The following is an 18,564-nucleotide window of genomic DNA, read 5'->3' on the forward strand; positions in this document are numbered from 1 at the left end:
TCTGAGAAGAGGAAAATATGGTACCAAGTGAAAGGTACGGTATTCGAAGAAAATGAACAAGGAGGCGAAAGAGTGGTTTTCAAGAGCCTGGCATGAGATGTCAGCTGTTCATGCTTGGATGACTGCACAGGTCTTGGAGACAGTTTGTGGGGTCAATACTTGGCTTGATCAGTCCCTTGGCTACGGTGAAAGCCTCATTCACCTCTCTAAGAAGCAGCTCTCAGAAGAGTGTGAAAGCGTTTACCTCATGCTAAGCTTCGTAAGAACCGACCAGGTGGGTCGGCAGAAAAGTTCTAAAACTAGGAAGTCTTAAAATCTGTATGCAAACGTAAAAACTAACCTCCAAGCTGAAATGACATTCTCTGTCAGGAGTAACAAATACAAAAGTCCTAAACTTCATGTACACGCCGCTAAGATATTGTTGGATAAGATATTACATGGCGGTCGGAGAATATTTTTGTGGAAGTGTGCTTTTTCCCTAAAAAAAGACATTTTAAATTGTTTTTTTTTCTCTCCTCAAGTCCTTTATATAGAAGTAGGAAAGACGAGCTGTCCTGTCAGTTCTTTCCTTCACGTTATGCACTGGCGGGGTCCTTCGAGCTGGTGCTGGACATGGCAGTTTGGTTGCTGGGGGGTTTGAGTCTGAACAGGTTGGAGCAGTTCGGCTGTTTGGTCGGCTGCAAGGTCCTGGCATAGGGTGAGTACCAGTCCCTCTCAAACACATCCTTCAGCTGCTTGATGATGCTCCTGTTGTTCCTCACATCTGCTTGGTTGATAACCAGGCCTGTGCCAGCGTTCTGGGTAAAATCGTTCCCTACCCAGTCAAAATTGCCTGCAAACAAACAAAGCAGAGAATGGGGTGCCGAGTTAAGATCCACGGCAGGGGCGGGGGTTAATTCCCCATTTAATGAAACACCTAGCAGATTCTATTTTTAAAAAAATGACAGGGAGATTGAATTGTGTTGACAGCTCAGGAAAAAAAAAAATTTCCAAGAGGCCTTACATATGGTATATTAATATTTGCATATTATTTTGGCATTTTCTTCAGTTTTGCTCAACTTGAAACTCAAAACAAGGAATCTGCTGGGTTTTTTTGGTAACTGTTATTTCTTACTGACATTCACAAGACACACTAAATACAGCAACATTTAAAATATATAGGAATACACTTAAAAATCCTGTGAACAATTACTACCTTCTCACAGAGACAACATCTGATCCATATGTACAAATGAGGGATTCTAATTACAATGCTCACAAGCTTGCACATCAAAGAAAAGGCTGAAGCCAGAGAAGGAGGATCAGTTCCCATCTGAATAGATAAACTCTCCTTGCTTGGGTGGTAAATCATTTCCTGGTTCCAGGATCTGGCTCGTCGGCCCAGGAATCAAGGCAGTTGCTATGATAGTAGGCTCTAGGCTCCCCAGCACGCAGCTTGGTGTTGGGTAGTGTAGTAGTTTGCTAAGGCTGCTGTAACAAAGGCCCACAGACTGGGTGGCTGAAGTAAGAGAGAAATCTATTGTCTCATAGTTCTGGAGGCTAGAAGTCCAAAATCAACTGTTGGCAGGGTTGGTTCCTACTGAGGGTTGGGACAGAGAATCTGTTCCGGGCTGCTCCCGTGGGCCTGTAGATGCCCAGCTTCTCCCCGTGTCTCTTCACATTCTCTTGCCTCTGTGCATGTCTGTCTCTGTGTCCAAATTTCCCTTGTTTATAAGGGCACCAGTCAAACTGGATCAGGGCTCGCCCTGATGACCTCATTCTAACTTGATGACCTCTGTATGGACCCTGACTCCAAATAAGGTCATGTTCTGAGGTACTGGGAGTTAGAACTTCCAACATACGAATTTTGGGGGGACACGGTTCAGCCCATAGCAGGTGGAATCTGTCCCAGAAGGGGCCAGTAGTATCTATGTCACTCACGTGTAGTCCATCTTCAAGGCGAGAGTAGATAAAAGGAGAGACTACCCCAAAGTCCCACACAAATCTCCTATCTTGGCATCCATCAGGGAGAAGGTTCTAGTGGGAGAACAAAGTTTTCTCCTCAGGAGGGTCCATTCCATTCATTTCTTTGATCTTTTTGTCCTTCATTTAATGCACATTTACTGAGTGTCTAATGTCTACCAGGTGGGTACCTGGGGCCATGATATAAAACAGAGAATGACGGTCCCTGACTTCAAGGCATTCAGGAAGGAAACACAATGATTATAACACAGAGATATGTATGTGTACAATGCCATGAGGGCAAGGGAAAAGATTTCCAACTCTGGCTGCATGAGTCAGGAAAGCATTTTGTTGAGTAATGAGAGATACACAGAAACATCAGTTAGGAAGTTAGAGAGCCACACCCGCAGAGGGATATGGACAAAAATATGATCAGGATCTTGGAGCATGAGTGGGGAAGAGTTAGGGATGAAGTTGGGATTTAAAGACCTTAGTGGGGGCGGGGAGAGAATCTGTCCTTTATTAAGTGCCTACTATGAGCAAAGCACTAGGCTTGGCATTTGTATCTGTCATTATCTCTCACAGTTGGTAGGATTTATACCCACTCCACAGACAAGAAGCCTGAGGCTCAAAGAGGTGAATGGATTTGATCAATGGTGGACCCAGGTCTCCACGGGCTATCTATAATACCATAAGCGAAGCAGTGTTCTCACTAAAAAAGATTTCATGAATTACCACTAGCCCGGGTTTGGTCTCAGCTCCCAGTTTTGTGCTCTCTTTGGTTCAGAGCTGGTTTCATAAAGAAAACTGAAGGCATGTTAAGTGTAGAGCTTGATTTCCAGGCCTTCAGTGGGTCTTCAGCCATCACTGCAGGAATATTTGCTGAATACGACACTGAACCTCCTTGGCCCAAGGCCCTGCAGCCATTTGTGTGGGAAGAGACATCTACAGAGAGCTGTTCCTTCATAGCGCTCATCCTGTGGGCCCTCCTCCACTCTCTGGAGTCCCCCCACATATCAACTCCCCTTTCCATCTGGCACTTCCTGGAATAGAGGAAGTGGTTTCCTTGTCTCTCATTGTACTCCTTGAGTTTATTCCTCACGGCCTTATACCGGGTCCCTATATCAATATTATCAGCACTAGAGAACAAACTCTTCTCTCTCTCTGTCCTCTATCTCCTACTGTCTCCTGCCATTCCCCAAACACACATTGTTCCCCCTGATGGTTTCATGACAGACATAACGTTGGATGAATTTTACTGCTATAAATGAGGGAACCGTCCACCAAAGGTTCATGATACTGCATTGGAGTCTCTGCCAGTGCTGTGTTTCTGACCAGGTGCTCTCAGACACAGGGCCATGCTCAGAGGCGGTGGCTTTGTGCAATGCTCAGTGCCAGGTAAATACAGGCTTGGACGTCTTAAACTGGGGATTAGTAGAAATTGCAGGTTAAGAGTTATTTTGGAACCCGCTGGCAGGCAGCACCTTCGAGTCATCCCATAAACAGAAGACTCCTGTGCTCTTGCATGCTTTTCAAGGACTTGTGGAGAAGATGCTAAAGTCTTGTCCCCACAGCTGAGTGTCAGGCAGTGAATTCATTATCTCATTACATTATCTCATTCAATATTCACTGCAATCCTATGGGGTGATAATACTCACTCCGTTGTACTGATGGGGACATTAAGGCACAGAAAGGTTAGGTAATTTGTCCAAGACTGGAGTGAAAAAAAATTAGAGCTGAGTTTCAAAGCCAGGTCTGACCCCACAGCCCACACTCAACTTCTGTTCCATGTCACCTCCAATCCTAAAGGCCTGCATGGTACTAACTGTACATTTCCCCCTCCTCCCCACCCCTCAGACTTCAGCATCAGCCACTAGGGCTGGAGCACCGGGCCACACTGAACTACTCTCCTCTGGGGACCACACTCTGAAGACACAGAGATGGAAATATGCTTTGGGGGCAGCATGAGGAGACAGAAAGATAAGGGGAGAGAAGTGACAAGATTTTGGAGCCTTATTTTGGGAGATTCAGCTTTTCCCTTCAGTACAATGGATGGAGCCAAGATCCTGCACCTATGATTCTCCAAAGCTTTAATTAGGTTCTTCTCCAGAATTCCAACACTAGGCAGCTTTCTCAGGCCTGCAGAGGCAATCCTCCACCAGTGTGATCATGTTTTCCCACTTTTCACTTCCTCAAGGTTTGGCTCAACTTCAGAATCACATACCTGCTTCAGTATTTTCTCAACTGGGACACTGTTCCACTCAGTGCTGAGACTGCCATCTCAGCTTCCCAAATGCATGTGTCGACCCAGGTGGCAGGAGAACTATAGGGTCCTCCCCAGGAACCATGGCACAGGTGTAGACAAGCTCACTGGGAAGGTATATGTGCCTCAGTGAGCCTTCTCAGTGCCTCCAATTAACCTACCACCCCCTTGTCGGCCCTCAAACAATTTGAATCATCTTCTGGACAAATGTGCCAAGCCAGATTCAAATATACTCCAGAGAATTCAAAATTAGAGAGATGATACTGTTTGGGAAATCTGTTAAGTCTTGTGAAGATTTAATGAGCTATAATTCCATGCAAGGTCTAGTGTGGATTTTTCTTAATTCAGCATTCTCAGCTGCTGTCTGAGTGACGACTTAAGAGATTTCCAGAACATGCTGATAATCATTTAAATTATCAATGAATTTTCCCTCTGGATGCTCTTTAAATATTTTTATACAAGAACTATGCCTCACTCTAGGGAATTAATGTTTTGCCAGAATGCTGTGTGTAAAATGAACTCATTTAAAAATGCATTATAACAGAAAGCCAGAAATAGACCCTTGTAAATATAGTCAACTGATCCTTACAGAGAAGCAAAGGCAATGTGAGGGGGCAAAACTAGTCTTCTCAACAGTGGTGCTGGAATAACGACATTCACCTGCAAAAAAAAGAGAATCTAGACACAGATCCTACACCTTTAACGAAAATTAACTCTAGATGGATCACAGCAAAATGTAAAATGCAAAACTATAAAACTCCTAGAAAGTGACAAATAAGAAAGTCTAGATGAACTTGGGTTTGGTGATGACTTTTTAGACACAACACCCAAGGCAGGATCCAGGAAAGAAATCACTGATAAGCTGGACTTCATTACAATTTAAAATGTTTTCTCTGTGAAAGACACAGTCAAGAGAATGAAGAGATAAGCCACAGGCTGGGAGAAAATATTTGCAAAAGACACATCTGATGAAAGACTGTTATCCAAAATACACAAAGAACTCTTAAAACTCAACAATAAGAAAATGAAAAGCCTGATGAAAAAAATGGGCCAAAGACACCTCATCCAAGAAGATATTCAGGGGCACCTGGGTGGCTCAGTCGTTAAGTGTCTGCCTTCGGCTCAGGTCATGATCCCAGGCTTCTGGGATCGAGCCCTGCATCGGGCTCCCTGCTCGGCAGGAAGCCTGCTTCTCTCTCTCCCACTCCCCCTGCTTGTGTTCCCTCTCTCACTGTCTCTCTGTCAAATAAATAAATAAAATCTTTAAAAAAAAAAAGAGGATATTCAGATGGCAAATAAGCATATAAAGAGATGCTCCATATCATATTATCAGGGAAATGCAGATTAAAACAATGATGAGATACCACTACACGTGTATCAGAATGGCCAAAATCTGGAACACTGACAATACCACATGCTGGTGATGATGCGGAGCAACAGGAACTCTCAGTCACTGCTGTGGGAACTCAAAATGATACAGCTGCTTTGGAAGACAGTTTGGCAGTTTCTCACAAAACTCAACATAGTCTTACCATTCGATTGGGCAATCACACTCCTTGCTATTACTCTAGCAAGGGGGGTTGAAAATAAGTCCACACAAAAACCTGAATGTGGATGTTTATAGCAGCTTTATTCATAATTGCCAAAACTTAGAAGCAACCAAGATATCCTGAAGGTGAATGGATAAACAAACTGTGGTCCATCCAGACTGTGGAATATTGTTCAGTGCTAAAAAGAAATGAGCTATCAAGCCATCCAAAGATACAGAGGAAGCTTAAATGCATACCACTAAGTGAAAGAAGCCAATCTGAAAAGGATAGACACTATATGATTCCAACTACGTGATATCTTGGAAAAGCCCAAACGATGGAGACAGTAAAAAGATCAGTGGGTTGCCGGGAGTTGGCTGGGAGGGAAGGAGCACAGAGGATTGGCAGGGCAGTGAAATGACTATGATACCATAACGGTGTATACATTGTCAGGACCCATAGAATGTAACATCAAGAGTGAATCCCTAATGTATATATCAATATCAGCATAGGTTCACCAATTGTAGCAAATGTACCACTTTGGGGGGCTGATAATGGGGCAGGTTGTGTGTACGTGTGAGGGGGCAGAGGGATATGAGAATTCTGTATTTTCCATTCAGTTTTGATGTGAACCTAACTGTTCTAAAAAAAAAAAAAAGTCTATTTTTAAAATGTATTATATGGGAAGAAGAAGAGAGAGAGCCAGGAATCCATATTTACTAAGGATTGAGACAGATGGGAGCCAATGTTTGGAGCTTTTCGTATATTATCTCGTTTAATCCTCCTACCACCACCAAAGGGTGGACACTTTTATCCCTATTTTACAGATAAGAAAACAGAGGCACACAGAGACTCAGAGAGATCACGTGACTTTCCATCATCTTCCAGCTTATAAAGCTCAGTGCTTGAATTCAAATAGAGGTTTTTGTGACTCCAAAACACTTATTTGATTCGTTAAAAGAGCTTTTGGATATAGGCACCATATAACTGCTCCAAGTACACATGGCACTTTGCTTTGAGTAAACCCCGCAGGTAAAATATCCAGATCTGAGTTCCTAAATCCAACTGGGCCTGAAACCTGATCTGTCCCTGTATTTCCTAATTATTGAGCCCAAAGTTCCCAGTTTTGATGAAATGATTTTGAGTTTGTTTTTGACACGTATTTAAAGAGGAGCTGCTTTCATTCTATCCTCTGTAAGCTAATGAACATGAGAACATCCAAATTCTTACATCCTAAGCCACCAGGAGGGACAGTATGAATAAAATAATATTCTCATATTCTAAAACAACTTGAGTAATACACATTTTAAAAAATTCCAATATACTATTCTCCTAATGTGACACACAACTACTCAAAATGGAAAAAGAGCAACTTTCCACGGAGCTGGGACGGAGTAGCTAACTTTCGAGTGGCTGATGGCAGTGTCTTCTGGTTCCAGGTGGTAGGGTTGAGGGGGAAGGTTCTGGGTACCTTGGATTCTAGGGCTCACTCTTCCTCTTCTCATCTGCATGTTTAAGTCATTTCCCCAATCATGGTCCATGTTTCCTTATTTCTAAACTGCAGGCGATAAAAGCTGCCCTCCCTTGGCAACATTGCTTAGAAAATCAAATGAGATAAAGTGCTTTACAAAGAAGAAAAGGCATACTCTATACTCACTCACTGAACTAGAGGGGGAAAAAAACCCATATTCCATACTCCTTCATTCCACACACACGTTTTTCTTTTCTGCTTTGAGCCTGCCACGTCATCTGTACAATGTAATAGCCAGACTGCTGTTCTGTGATTTATGTCCCTTCTTTTACGGATAATAATTTCTGCTCTGCTGTTGATGGTACCAGTTAAGGGATTACCCTGGACTCATGCACACTGTAGGAAAGGCGCACAGAGCTGACACATTAGTAAATAATTCCACCAGTAGGTATTATTACCTTAAAAATAACAACTAACATGAATCAGGTATTATCTATATGCTGGGGGTTTTAATTGTGCAAGGTGCTCTGCATATATTACTTAAATTTCCCCCAATGAAGTAGAAACTATTATTAGCCCCATTGTACAGATGGGGATGTTGAGGCTTAGAGAGCATGAGTAAATTCTCCGAGGGGAGACATTTTCAAAATGGCAGAGGTGGGATGGTTGTCCAGGCAGTACTCATTTTGGCGCTGGGCTGTCATCATGTCTGCCTCCTGTGACTCAGAACAGGCTGGCTGGGGTACGGTGGGTGGGAAGGGTTCAATTCTCAGGACTCATTTTTTAAAAAATTCTATTTATTTGAGAGAGAGAGCACGAGCAGAGCAAGGGGCAGAGGGAGAAGCAGACTCCTGCTAAACAGGGAGCCCGATGCGGGGCTCGATCCCAGAACCCTGAGACCATGACCTGAGCTGAAGGCAGATGCTTAACCGACTGAGCCACCCAGATGCCCCTGGGACTTGCCTTTCATGAGCCATTCACCTCCTCACCCATCACATGAGGCAAGTGGACCAAAGAATTTCTGAAAACACTTATTAAAAACATCTTCTATGGCATTCTCATACTTGAACCAAGCCCTAGAGGAGAGGTTCAGTTCAAGGGGCTGTTTGCCCTCCCCCTCCTGTTTCCTCCAGGGCCCTGCGGGGTACGGAAGACCATGGTGGGACCGCCACTGACCTGCAGGATCCCCCAAGGAGCCTGACAGCCCTGACACCTACCAATATAAGCCGCGCCGTCTGTCACCATGTACTTGTTGCGATTTAATTTAGGAAAGGTGTGATCCTTTTGTTCTTTTGTAGCACACACATTCTCTCTTTCCAGATCGAAAAATTTCTGTAAGACACAAAAATAAACAGATTAAGGAAGCAGGTGAATAAGGAACGTTTTTGGTTTTGTTCAAGAGCACAAAAGTGTTTCTTATCCAAATATCCACAGTTGGCCTCATACTGGGTTATTAAAGCCACAATCTTGTTAATTCATATAGATGAAGTATTTTTGTTCTCAAATCTTATATGGGCAACAAGAGGGAAAATTAGCATGCTCGACTAGGTCTATAATGAACACTTTTAAGCTGCAAAGTGAACACAAAATTCATTCTTTCAACAGGGTGAGGGCCAGAAGGTTTTTAAATTCTCATTGTCTTATTCATCGGGGTGCACTGGTATTTGAGGTCTGCCTCAGGGTGCTTTCTGTCATGCATGCCAATGACCTGAATGAATATTCCTCTGTGTTGCATACATTATAAAAAGCAGCAGGCCCATGTCAATGACTAGCTGATTCAGCTGGGGATTTGCAAAGGTCAAAAGAGATTTTGCCAAGGGGACAAACCTAGGTCTACAAGCTCTTTTAATAAGAAGTAAAAAAAATCACCACTTCAAACTGTGAATCCTGACTTTCAACTTTAATGTGACCCCAAAAGCACCTCAGGCCTGGGGCTATGGGGGGCTGACAGTGGAGGTAGGCGGGCTGGTGTTTCCAGAATCTGCTGGAATTCCTAACTGCTCAGATGAGGCCCGAACTGTGACCGAGCTCACAGGATGACACACCATCAAAGGTGAGCTCTTGAGTCTCCTTCACACTGGAAAAGGCTGAACATATCCAGAACTGTGTGGAATCTTTCTGGAATGAATGTCTTAGGGCTGTGGGATCATGCATGTTTGAAAGGAAGAAGAGGCAAAGAGAAAAATGAGATGTTATCTAGAAATGGAGACGTCATACAGTTTTTAAAATGTTCAAGTTTGCGTTGGGGAAATAGTGAGGGCTCATCTTCCCCTTCATCCCAGGGTAGGAAAGGAGTGATAAACTAAGTGTGATCACCAAGGTCCCTAACAGCCCTGAAAATTCTATTCCAATTTTTTGCAAGACCCCTTGAGATCAATGGCGTGCCCACCAAAATCTATCACCTGAGAATGGTCCATTGCACATCACAGAGGAAGGTATTACCCAGAGCCATATTACCATGATGCTAGGCAATGCTGCCTCGATCCCCCTTCTCCACCGCTCCTGTCTCCTGCAAAATCTGTGTCATTTGGAGGGTTCACAGATGGCCACATTTTGTGGATTCTTCACACAGACTTGATGACCTGTGGATGCTCTTAAGTCATAGTTATGTATCTGGGAAGCCCTGTGGTATTTCCCCAACCCTGCCTGCCACCCGGTAACAGCAGTCACCCTGCTCGGACATTCTGTCACAACACATGTCCACACACTCCACCTCCTCCTTTTGAGAAAAATATTATTGTGGGATCAAGATGGATGTGAAAAAGAATAAAATATACATCCTAATTTATGTTGGGGATGGCATCACTGCTTGGCACTCTACAGAGACTCATCTGCTCTAGAAAGTTGAAGATGGCCCCCAAGAAGGAAAAAGCTTTGTCTGGGAGACGAAAATGGCAGCAGGAATCACACTGTATTCACTGACATACTACAAGACACCTAATGTGCTGTAGGTGACAGCAAAGACTGTCCAAAAGGGATTTATGAATTCATTGAAAAATAAAAGCCCAGCTGACAGGGCCAACTTTGTGACTGCAGTCTCTTTCCCAGGTGTCCCCTAATGGATACAACCCCTGCCCCCAAGCCCGGGCTGTGGGTGCCCACTCCTCTGAAGAAAGATTCCCTGCCTTGCAACCAGGACTTCTGCTTTATCAGGGATCCCAGGCTCCAGAAGAAATGCTTCAAGGAATGTTCCAATGCCCACCTGTCTTGAAAAAGCTCCTCACCCACCTGTGTTCTAGATGTTGGGGCCACAGGCTGTGTTCCCACTGAGGCTTATGTTGACGCTTAGAAATGCATGGCCTGGCTTGAGTGAGGACCAGAGTCTCTACTTCATGAAATGTCCAACGGTGAACTACTAATGTTTGGTCTATTCAAGTAATGTGACCATGAGTGTTGGAAAAGATGGAGCTGAGTAAGTAGAGAATAAAAGGATGGGTTCTACTTTCCTTATAATTTCTTGCAAGTCTTAAATGAGAGCACAATATTTCACAATGGAGATTTCAACTGATAGTGCCTTCGAGAAGAGGTGGGAGCAAAGGCACAATGTGTGGTAGGCTCCAGACATTCTCTCCTCTGCTTCTGTTTGTATTAGTCATATCTTCTTATTTTCTGTGTTCTGATGCTTTGACATCTGAGCCCTGCTGAGCCTGGAGGGACTGCCCTTCTGAGGGCTGGCTAATTTCTGGAGATAGCAAAGAACTTGCCTGTGAGTGCACTTCTCATACTTAAAACCATGGCCCATACCCTGAGTCACCTCCTTTATGGCTCACACTGGGCCACTATCCACTTGCCCTAATCACCCCAGGGCCAGGTACCAGGCAACTAGGGACAGCCCCTGGGCCCTAGAGCCCACCCAAATCATTCAAACTTGCCAATCCTAAGTGGGCTTACTCTGCCTTGCCTCTTCCCCAACCCTGTAAACCAAAACAAAAGTTCTTGTCCATGCTTCCCTCACTCCTGCCTCCCGGATGACCCTGGGGCATCCCTTCATGCCCCCTTCTCTTGAGATCTGTGAATAAAACAAAATTGCCTTTCCAATGGCCACCATTTCCTGATCTGTTGGCATTGTCATATCTAAATCATAATCAAACCTGTATTTTAGAACACTGCTAAACTTGGTAGGTCTGACAGTGGTGCTCCTCTATCTGCAAGCATACTGAACTCTGAGTGAATGACCTCACCTGGCAGATTCTTCACCCTTCTCCAGCACACCCTCTTTAGGGAAAATGGCTAAAATGACTCCATATCTACCATGCTCCCTGCTCCCTCCACTCACTGGTTCACAGATCCTTCCTGAACATGCTTCATCAGCTCCTTTTTTTGATTTTATCCATCCATCCACCCATCCATCCATCCATTCAACACATATGTTTTGAATTCTTTGTGCCAGCATCCTGCTAGGCACTAGGAATACAATGCTTCATTTGATTTTCCATGCTGTCCTATATGCCACTTCAGTTATCTGGAAAATGCCATCCCTGAATTGAAAACAATCCCTAGGATTCTCTTGTCCATGGAAAGGTACTGAACACAAACTGACTATTCTCCTGGGTCTCTGCCTGGCTTTCTGGGAACATACCAGTGTTTCCTCTAATCCCTGATTCCTGATTCCTTTGGTTATATTCCCATAAATAGAATTGCTGAATCATATTGTAGTCCTATTTTTAATTTTTTGAGGATTCTCCATACTATTTGCCATAGTGGCTGCACCAATCTACATTCCCACCAATGGTGCACACAGGATCCCTTTTCTCCACATCCTCACCAGCATTTGTTATCTTTGTTTTTTTGATGATGGCTGTCCTAACATGAATGCTATGGTATCTCACAGTGGTTTTGATTTGCATTTCCCTAATGACTGGCAATGTTGAGCATCTTTTCATGTACCTCTTGGCCTTTTGTATATCTTCTTTGGAGAAATGTCTATTCAGGTCCTTTGTCCATTTTTTAATTGGGTTATTTGCTATTCAGTTGTATGAGTTTTTGATGTATTTTGGATATTAAGCTCTTATCAGATATATGCTTTGCAAATATTTTTCCCCTTCCATAGGTGGTCTTTTCACTGTTTCTTTTTTATTTTGTTGCTTGTATTTTAGGTGTCACATCCAAAAAGTTATTACCCCAATCCATGTTAAGAAACTTCGTTCCTGTGTTTTCTTCTAGGAGTTTCATGGTTTCAGGTCCCACATTTAAGTCTTTAATCCATTTTGTGTTAATTTTTGTGAGTGGTGTATGATATGGGTCCAGTTTCATTCTTTTATATGTGAATATCCAGGTATCCCAGCACCATTTGTTGACAAGATTATTTTTTCTCCATTGAGTATTCTTGGCTCCCTTGTCAAATATTAGTTGGCTGCATATGCTTGGGTTTATTTCTGAGCTCTTGGTTCTATTCCATTGGTCTATTTGTCTGTTTTTATGCCAGTACCATATTTGATGACCATAGCTTTATAGTATAGCTTGAAATCAGGAAGTGTGATACTTCCTTCTTTGTTCTTCTTTCTCAAGATTTCTTCAGCTATTCAGGGTCTTTTGCAGTTCCACATAAATTTTATGAGTGTTCTTTCTACTTCTATAAAAATGCAATTGGAATCTTGATAGGATTGCATTGAATCTATAGATGGCTTTTGGTTGTATTGATATTTTAACAATATTAATTTTTCTAATCCATGAATGTGGGATACCTTTCCATTTTTTTGCATTGTCTTCGATTTCTTTTATCAATGTCTTATAGTTTTCAGCATAGAGATTGTTTATCTCCTTAGTTAAATTTATTCCTAAGTATTTTATTGTTTTGATGCCAGTATAAATGGGATCCATTTCTTTTTTTTTTTTCCAGAAATTTCACTGTTAGTGTGTAGAAACACTAGTGATTTTTGTATTTTAATTTTGTATCCTGCATCTTTACTGAATTCATTGATTAAATCCAACATTTTTGGGGGTTGAGTCTTTAGGATTTTCTATATATAAAATCATGTCATCTGCAAATAGAGACAATTTTGCCACTTCCTTTTCAATTCTGATACTTTTTATTTCTTTTTTTTGCCTGATTGCTCTGGCTAGGACTTCCAATACTATGTTGGATAGGAAAGGTAAGAGATGGAACACTTGTCTTGTTTCTGATCTTAAAGGAAAAGCTTTCAACTTTTTATCATTGAGTAAGATGTTAGCTGTAGGTTTCACAGACCCGTTTCTATTTCTAATACTGATTTGTGAACTCAGACATGTGCATGGCTACTCAGTTTATAAAAACCAGTTAAATGGAGATAAAAATTTCTATTTTATATCAATATTATCAGAATGTTAGGGAGATTAAAATGAACTCTATGTGAGAGGCATAATTTTTTGAAATCTACAGTAAACCCTAGAATTTTATGTCTTTATATGATTGATAACTTCAACTTAAAAAAAAATTTAATGTTATGAATGAGTTAAAAAACATTTTATCTGATATTTTTGTTGATCCCACAGATATATAAGTCAGATGTGTAGCATCTCAAGTCTTTGAGCAGATGTAATATATGACGTTTTTCAATATAGATAGGAAAGACAAAAAAAAGAACTTTGTAACTTCAATTATCTGTTCTGCATGCAGAGACCATGCAGTATGATATCTAAGAGCTCAGACTCTGGAATTAGAAAGACTTGTATTTTCCTTAACTTTATTTTTACATTAATAATGTATGTATTGGCAATGATCTCATTAAAAATATATGAATAAAAATAAATATGAATAACATTGTAAAAATTAGTAATTCAGTAATTCTACTTTTAAGATTGGCACAGAAAAAATTTGTATGTTTGGTAATGTTGCATTTGTTGCAGCAAAAGTTGTAAGACTATGTTAAAGCTTTTCGTATTTGCTGTGTGAGCATTTTGTAAAACACTGAAAGTAGTCTGAGATAGTACAAGAGATCATTTCTTATGACTTATTTTATATCATTTGTTTTCCTCATCCTAAAAAGTTGAATAAAATCTGTTCAATTCAGTTCTACACACACACACAAGGAAAGAAAGAAAGAAAGAAAGAAAGAAAGAAAGAAAGAAAGAGAAAGAAAGAAAGAAAGAAAGAAAGAAAGAAAGAAAGAAAGAAAGAAAGAAAGAAAGAAAGAAAGGCTTGTATTTGAATCTTTCTCCTCTATTAACGAGTGTCCTGGAGAGAAATTATTTAATCTCTTTAGGCTTCATTTTCTATGTCTTACAATATAAAAGTTCCTGCTTCACAGTGTAGTTGTGAATATTAAGTAGTACATACAAAGTATTTAATGCAGTGCCTGTCCAACTGTCTATACTCATGAATATAAGAAATTCCTTCATTTAAAAAAAAATATTAAGCACTTATTACATCTAGGCAAAGTGAAGTGAGATGGTGCCCTAATAGCAACAATAAAACTTAATAAAAGATGTAGCAATGGTTTACCTAATGGGCAGCAGGCAACAAGGAAATTGGTATTACAGGATGGAAAGAATGGAGACCCAAGCAGTGGCAAAATATTTGGTAAAACCATAACTTGCATTAATTTGGAACGAAGACCAAGCACCCCCCCCCCAAAAAAAAAACCCAACTATGGCTACAGGTCAAGGGATGGGAAAACAAATTGTTAGTAGTATATGTTGGTTGTTATTAGTGCTTTTAGGAAGTTATCAGAGGAGACAAATAAGCTCAGAGACGGATTTGCTGGCTTGCAAACCGATATGAAAGAGAGCAGATACACTAGAAATTTGGTATTTCAAAGGGTTAGAAAAACTGATTGTGCCAGGAGCCCAGGAGTATAAAATTAGTTTGAAAAATGCTTTAAGTGACTGAGGCCAGTTAAGACTCAATCCTGCAGCAAAGATCAGATAACTGGAATAATCAAAATTGGTATAATCTTCCCACCCAAGTCTGATGACCTGAATGAAACCACCATTAATAAGAAAGAGGCGCGAGAGGGAGAAGGGGAGGGGAAGGGGGAGAAAAAAGGAGAGAGGGGGAGGGAGGGAGAGGGAGGCAGAGGCAGAAGTATATGGGCAAGGAAGCATATTGGTCAAGTTTGGGAACTATGTACAACAAAACCTTTGGCTGTGGCTACTGGTACATACATTCACTGGCCTTCTTCTGTCCCTGTTATATGGGGAGGAGGTAACTTCAACCTGGGTTTTGGGTTTCGTGGGAAATTGCTGTTTTGTTTTTAGTTTCTGTTTATTGAACTATGAGGTCCAGAACTGCACATCTCTGGGAGGTCCTGAACTTTGCACTGTGCAGTACCTGTGGGGGATGAGGGTTCTCTGTGTGGGTGCAGACTGATGATCCACCAACCTGTCCCTTTGTCTTTTGGGGAACATGCCACCCCTGACATTTGGTGTTGCCAGGTGAGTGACTTCTGAGCAGCGGAATAAAGGCTAAAGGGAGGTTCACCACCTCCAGGCCCACCCCATAAATGCCTCCTGGGCAGTCCTCCATTCTCTCTCTCTCCTTCTGATTGGCCCTGGGATGCTGAGGGTTGGGACTATCTTGGAAGCTATGTGTCAGAGTGGATGGTGGCACCCCTGTCATCCTGGTCCCTAAATACTGCATGGAGCACAGACTCATCACCCAGAAGGGTGCCTGGCACAGAGTAGGGTCTCAGGGTACATTTGCTGAATGACTGCAGTGGAGGTTGGAAAAGGTAAGCCCTAAAGAACTAGCGGGCATTAGTCAGATAAGGCACAGAGGAGGAGAGTGCTGTAGGCAGAGGGAACAGCATTATACAGAGGCCCAGAGGGGAGGAAGAGGGCATCACATGTGAGGACCTGAGAGTCAAAGATGAGCTAAGGCATTACCACACTGAGAGTAAAACCCATTCCCAATCTTGTCTCCCTCAAAGTATATGGATTAGCATGTGGCCCCAAGGACTGGAGCAAGAACAGGAGCTCAGGCTGGGGGTCTCTGGGGCTGGGGGAGGCTGTGGAGAGCAGAGCTGCTGCTGGTCACAGACTTAGAAACAGGAATGGCAGGTGAATGAAGCAGTGCAAACAAAGCAGAGAGGGCCCAACAGGCAGTGTGTGAAAATAGGGCAAGGCCGGGAGGGCACCAGCAAACGTGGGTTCCAGGCTCCTTTTCTCATGTGTTTGTCTTTTTTTTTTTTTTTAAGATTTTTTATTTATTCATTTGAGACAAAGAGATACAGAGAGAGAGAAAGCATGAGCAGGGAGAGAGGCAGAGGCAGAGGGAGAAGCAGGCTCCCCGCTGAGCCAGGAGCCTGATGTGGGGCTCGATCCCAGGACCCCGGCATCATGACCCGAGCTGAAGGCAGACGCCCAACCATCTGAGCCACCCAGCGCCCCTCATGTGTTTGTCTTGAAAAAAATACTTATCCTACTTTTGAAATATTTTCTCACTATCAGAGACTGTTATCCTGGTTCTTAATTGCCAGTTTACATGAATGCATGTGCTTGCGGCTTTCACAGATGTGGGGAGGGAATCAGCCCTTTTTATTTAATAATACTGAAGTCAATATCATACTTACAACTTTCAAACTGCAGTTGGCTATTTCAGTGCAAATAGCTTTAAGAGATGAAATAAAGTTAAATGTAAGGGGGTCAGTTTCCTTCCAGAAGCTTATAAGGAGTCGAACTTTAACGCTTCGCAAAACTAATGCTTCTCTTATTTTCCCATCCAAGTCTGGCCAGTAAGTCCTGTAGGAATAATATCCATGTGGATAAAAATAAAGAAAATAAGTTAGTTTGGGGAAAGAAATTTACTAGACTGCAAAGAACATTTATATTAACCTAATCATTACTTCATTCTGTAATATAGACACAACCTGATAGGATATGTTGAAAACATGCAGATCTCCTGGATTGGGCACCTAGAGAGGATGCTTTCTTGGGTCCTGACTCTGCCTGAAATGAATTCTTCCACCACTGGGATCTCAGAGGATGTGGAGAGATTGACCTCCACCACCTGCTATCCTCACCATTCCTGCACCACCTCAGCTCACATGTGGGCTGAGAGTCAACTTTCCAACAGAATTCCTGTTCAGAGCCTTGAGCACCCCATCAGCCCCCAAAGGCTGTGAGAACCCCTCTTCTTTGGAAACTGCCCCCCAAATGAGCTTCTGCTCTGATTATCCAAACTTCCCCATACTCTCATTTCCAGGCTGTCTTCCTCTTTCCTGACCAAGCCCTCAGCTACTCTGGCCCTTGGACTTCTCCACCAGGCCAACAGTGTCTCCTGGAGGCTCAGCCTCTTCCCTGAATCTGTAGCCTTTTGCCTTAACTAAATCCTGACTCTTCCTGAGGCCATAGCTTCTCTGGAAGTCCTGCCATGTTATTTTCTACCACAATTTACCCACTTGGTTTAGGAGGTGGGGTCAGCCCTCCCAAAACACACACAATGTCACTTCCAGAACTGTCACTGATTTCTCATTTAAAAAAACAACAACAAACATTTCTATCTTAAAGACAAGCCCCAAATCTATCTCTCCTCAGCCCCAACATGTGTAGACTTTTGTTTGTTCACTGGTTCAAATCTTTCCCTAACTCCAGGCCAACTCAGTTTGGACTGATACAGTTTTATTCAAAACCTTAGCCTGCTGGTTTTGTAATCAGTGCACCTCCAAAGTTCTCCTCTTTATATGGACCAGCCTGTGGTCCTGCAGCATCCTGCACTCTATGAAATCCCCACTGAGCACGCTCTTGCCCTACATGGGCTCAGCCACATGACCCCCTCACTCTCCTGCTCCATCAGCTCCGGGTCACCTTTCCGACCCAGCCCAACCTCAGTGATCACCTGAAGAACACCTTCCCTGCCCCTTTCTCTAGCTCTTGGGTCAGAGCCACACATCCCTTGGTCTATTTCTATGGCCACAAAACCAAGGACTGCTGAACAAAGTTAGCTCAGCCCTGTGAGCTGAGGCCCTCGCCACCATCCACCTCCCCTGTTCTCACCTTGGGCAGTTCCTCCTCTGGGACCTTTCTGTAATTACTCTAAGCTAGACCTCACTCCAGAGAAACTTGTTTCTTCCTCCATGCCCAAAATAGAGCTTCTCGGTCATGGTCTTCCTCAACTTTCTACCCCTGAGAGCCTCACACATCCTTCTCCCCTTTCCCCCAGCTCAGAGGATAAGGCAACCTGCTCAGGGTCAGACCTGGACCACCCTTCCCCCTGGGCCGTTCCCCTGACCCTCTAACTGTGTTTCATTGGTCATTCCTTCCCAAAGAGTGTTTCAACTCCCCCCTCTCCCTTCCTCTTAGTTTGAGAATAAAATGTAAATCTTGCTCAGAGAACCCTCCCCTGACTCTGCATCACTCCATGGCTGGTGCACAATCTCTTTTCCCTTTTGAACTAAACTATCTATCTATCTATCTATCTATCTATCTATCTATCTATCTATCTA

At 42.8% G+C, this 18,564-nt stretch overlaps 1 protein-coding gene across 1 annotated transcript in view; it reads right to left on the reverse strand.

Moving 5' to 3' along the window:
• Nucleotides 1-575: 575 nt before the first annotated feature.
• The window catches only part of PLD5 (phospholipase D family member 5), a 402,235-nt gene continuing 384,246 nt past the window's right edge, over nt 576-18,564 (reverse strand). The window contains exons 8-10 of the mRNA XM_021682883.1: nt 16,693-16,861; nt 8,422-8,536; nt 576-832 (exon numbers count right to left, since the gene is read on the reverse strand). Coding sequence (XP_021538558.1) covers nt 576-832; nt 8,422-8,536; nt 16,693-16,861 — 541 coding nt within the window. The remainder of the gene's footprint in view (nt 833-8,421; nt 8,537-16,692; nt 16,862-18,564) is intronic.

The sequence above is a fragment of the Neomonachus schauinslandi genome, chromosome 6 (assembly GCF_002201575.2).
Source record: "Neomonachus schauinslandi chromosome 6, ASM220157v2, whole genome shotgun sequence".
Lineage (NCBI taxonomy): Eukaryota > Metazoa > Chordata > Mammalia > Carnivora > Phocidae > Neomonachus > Neomonachus schauinslandi.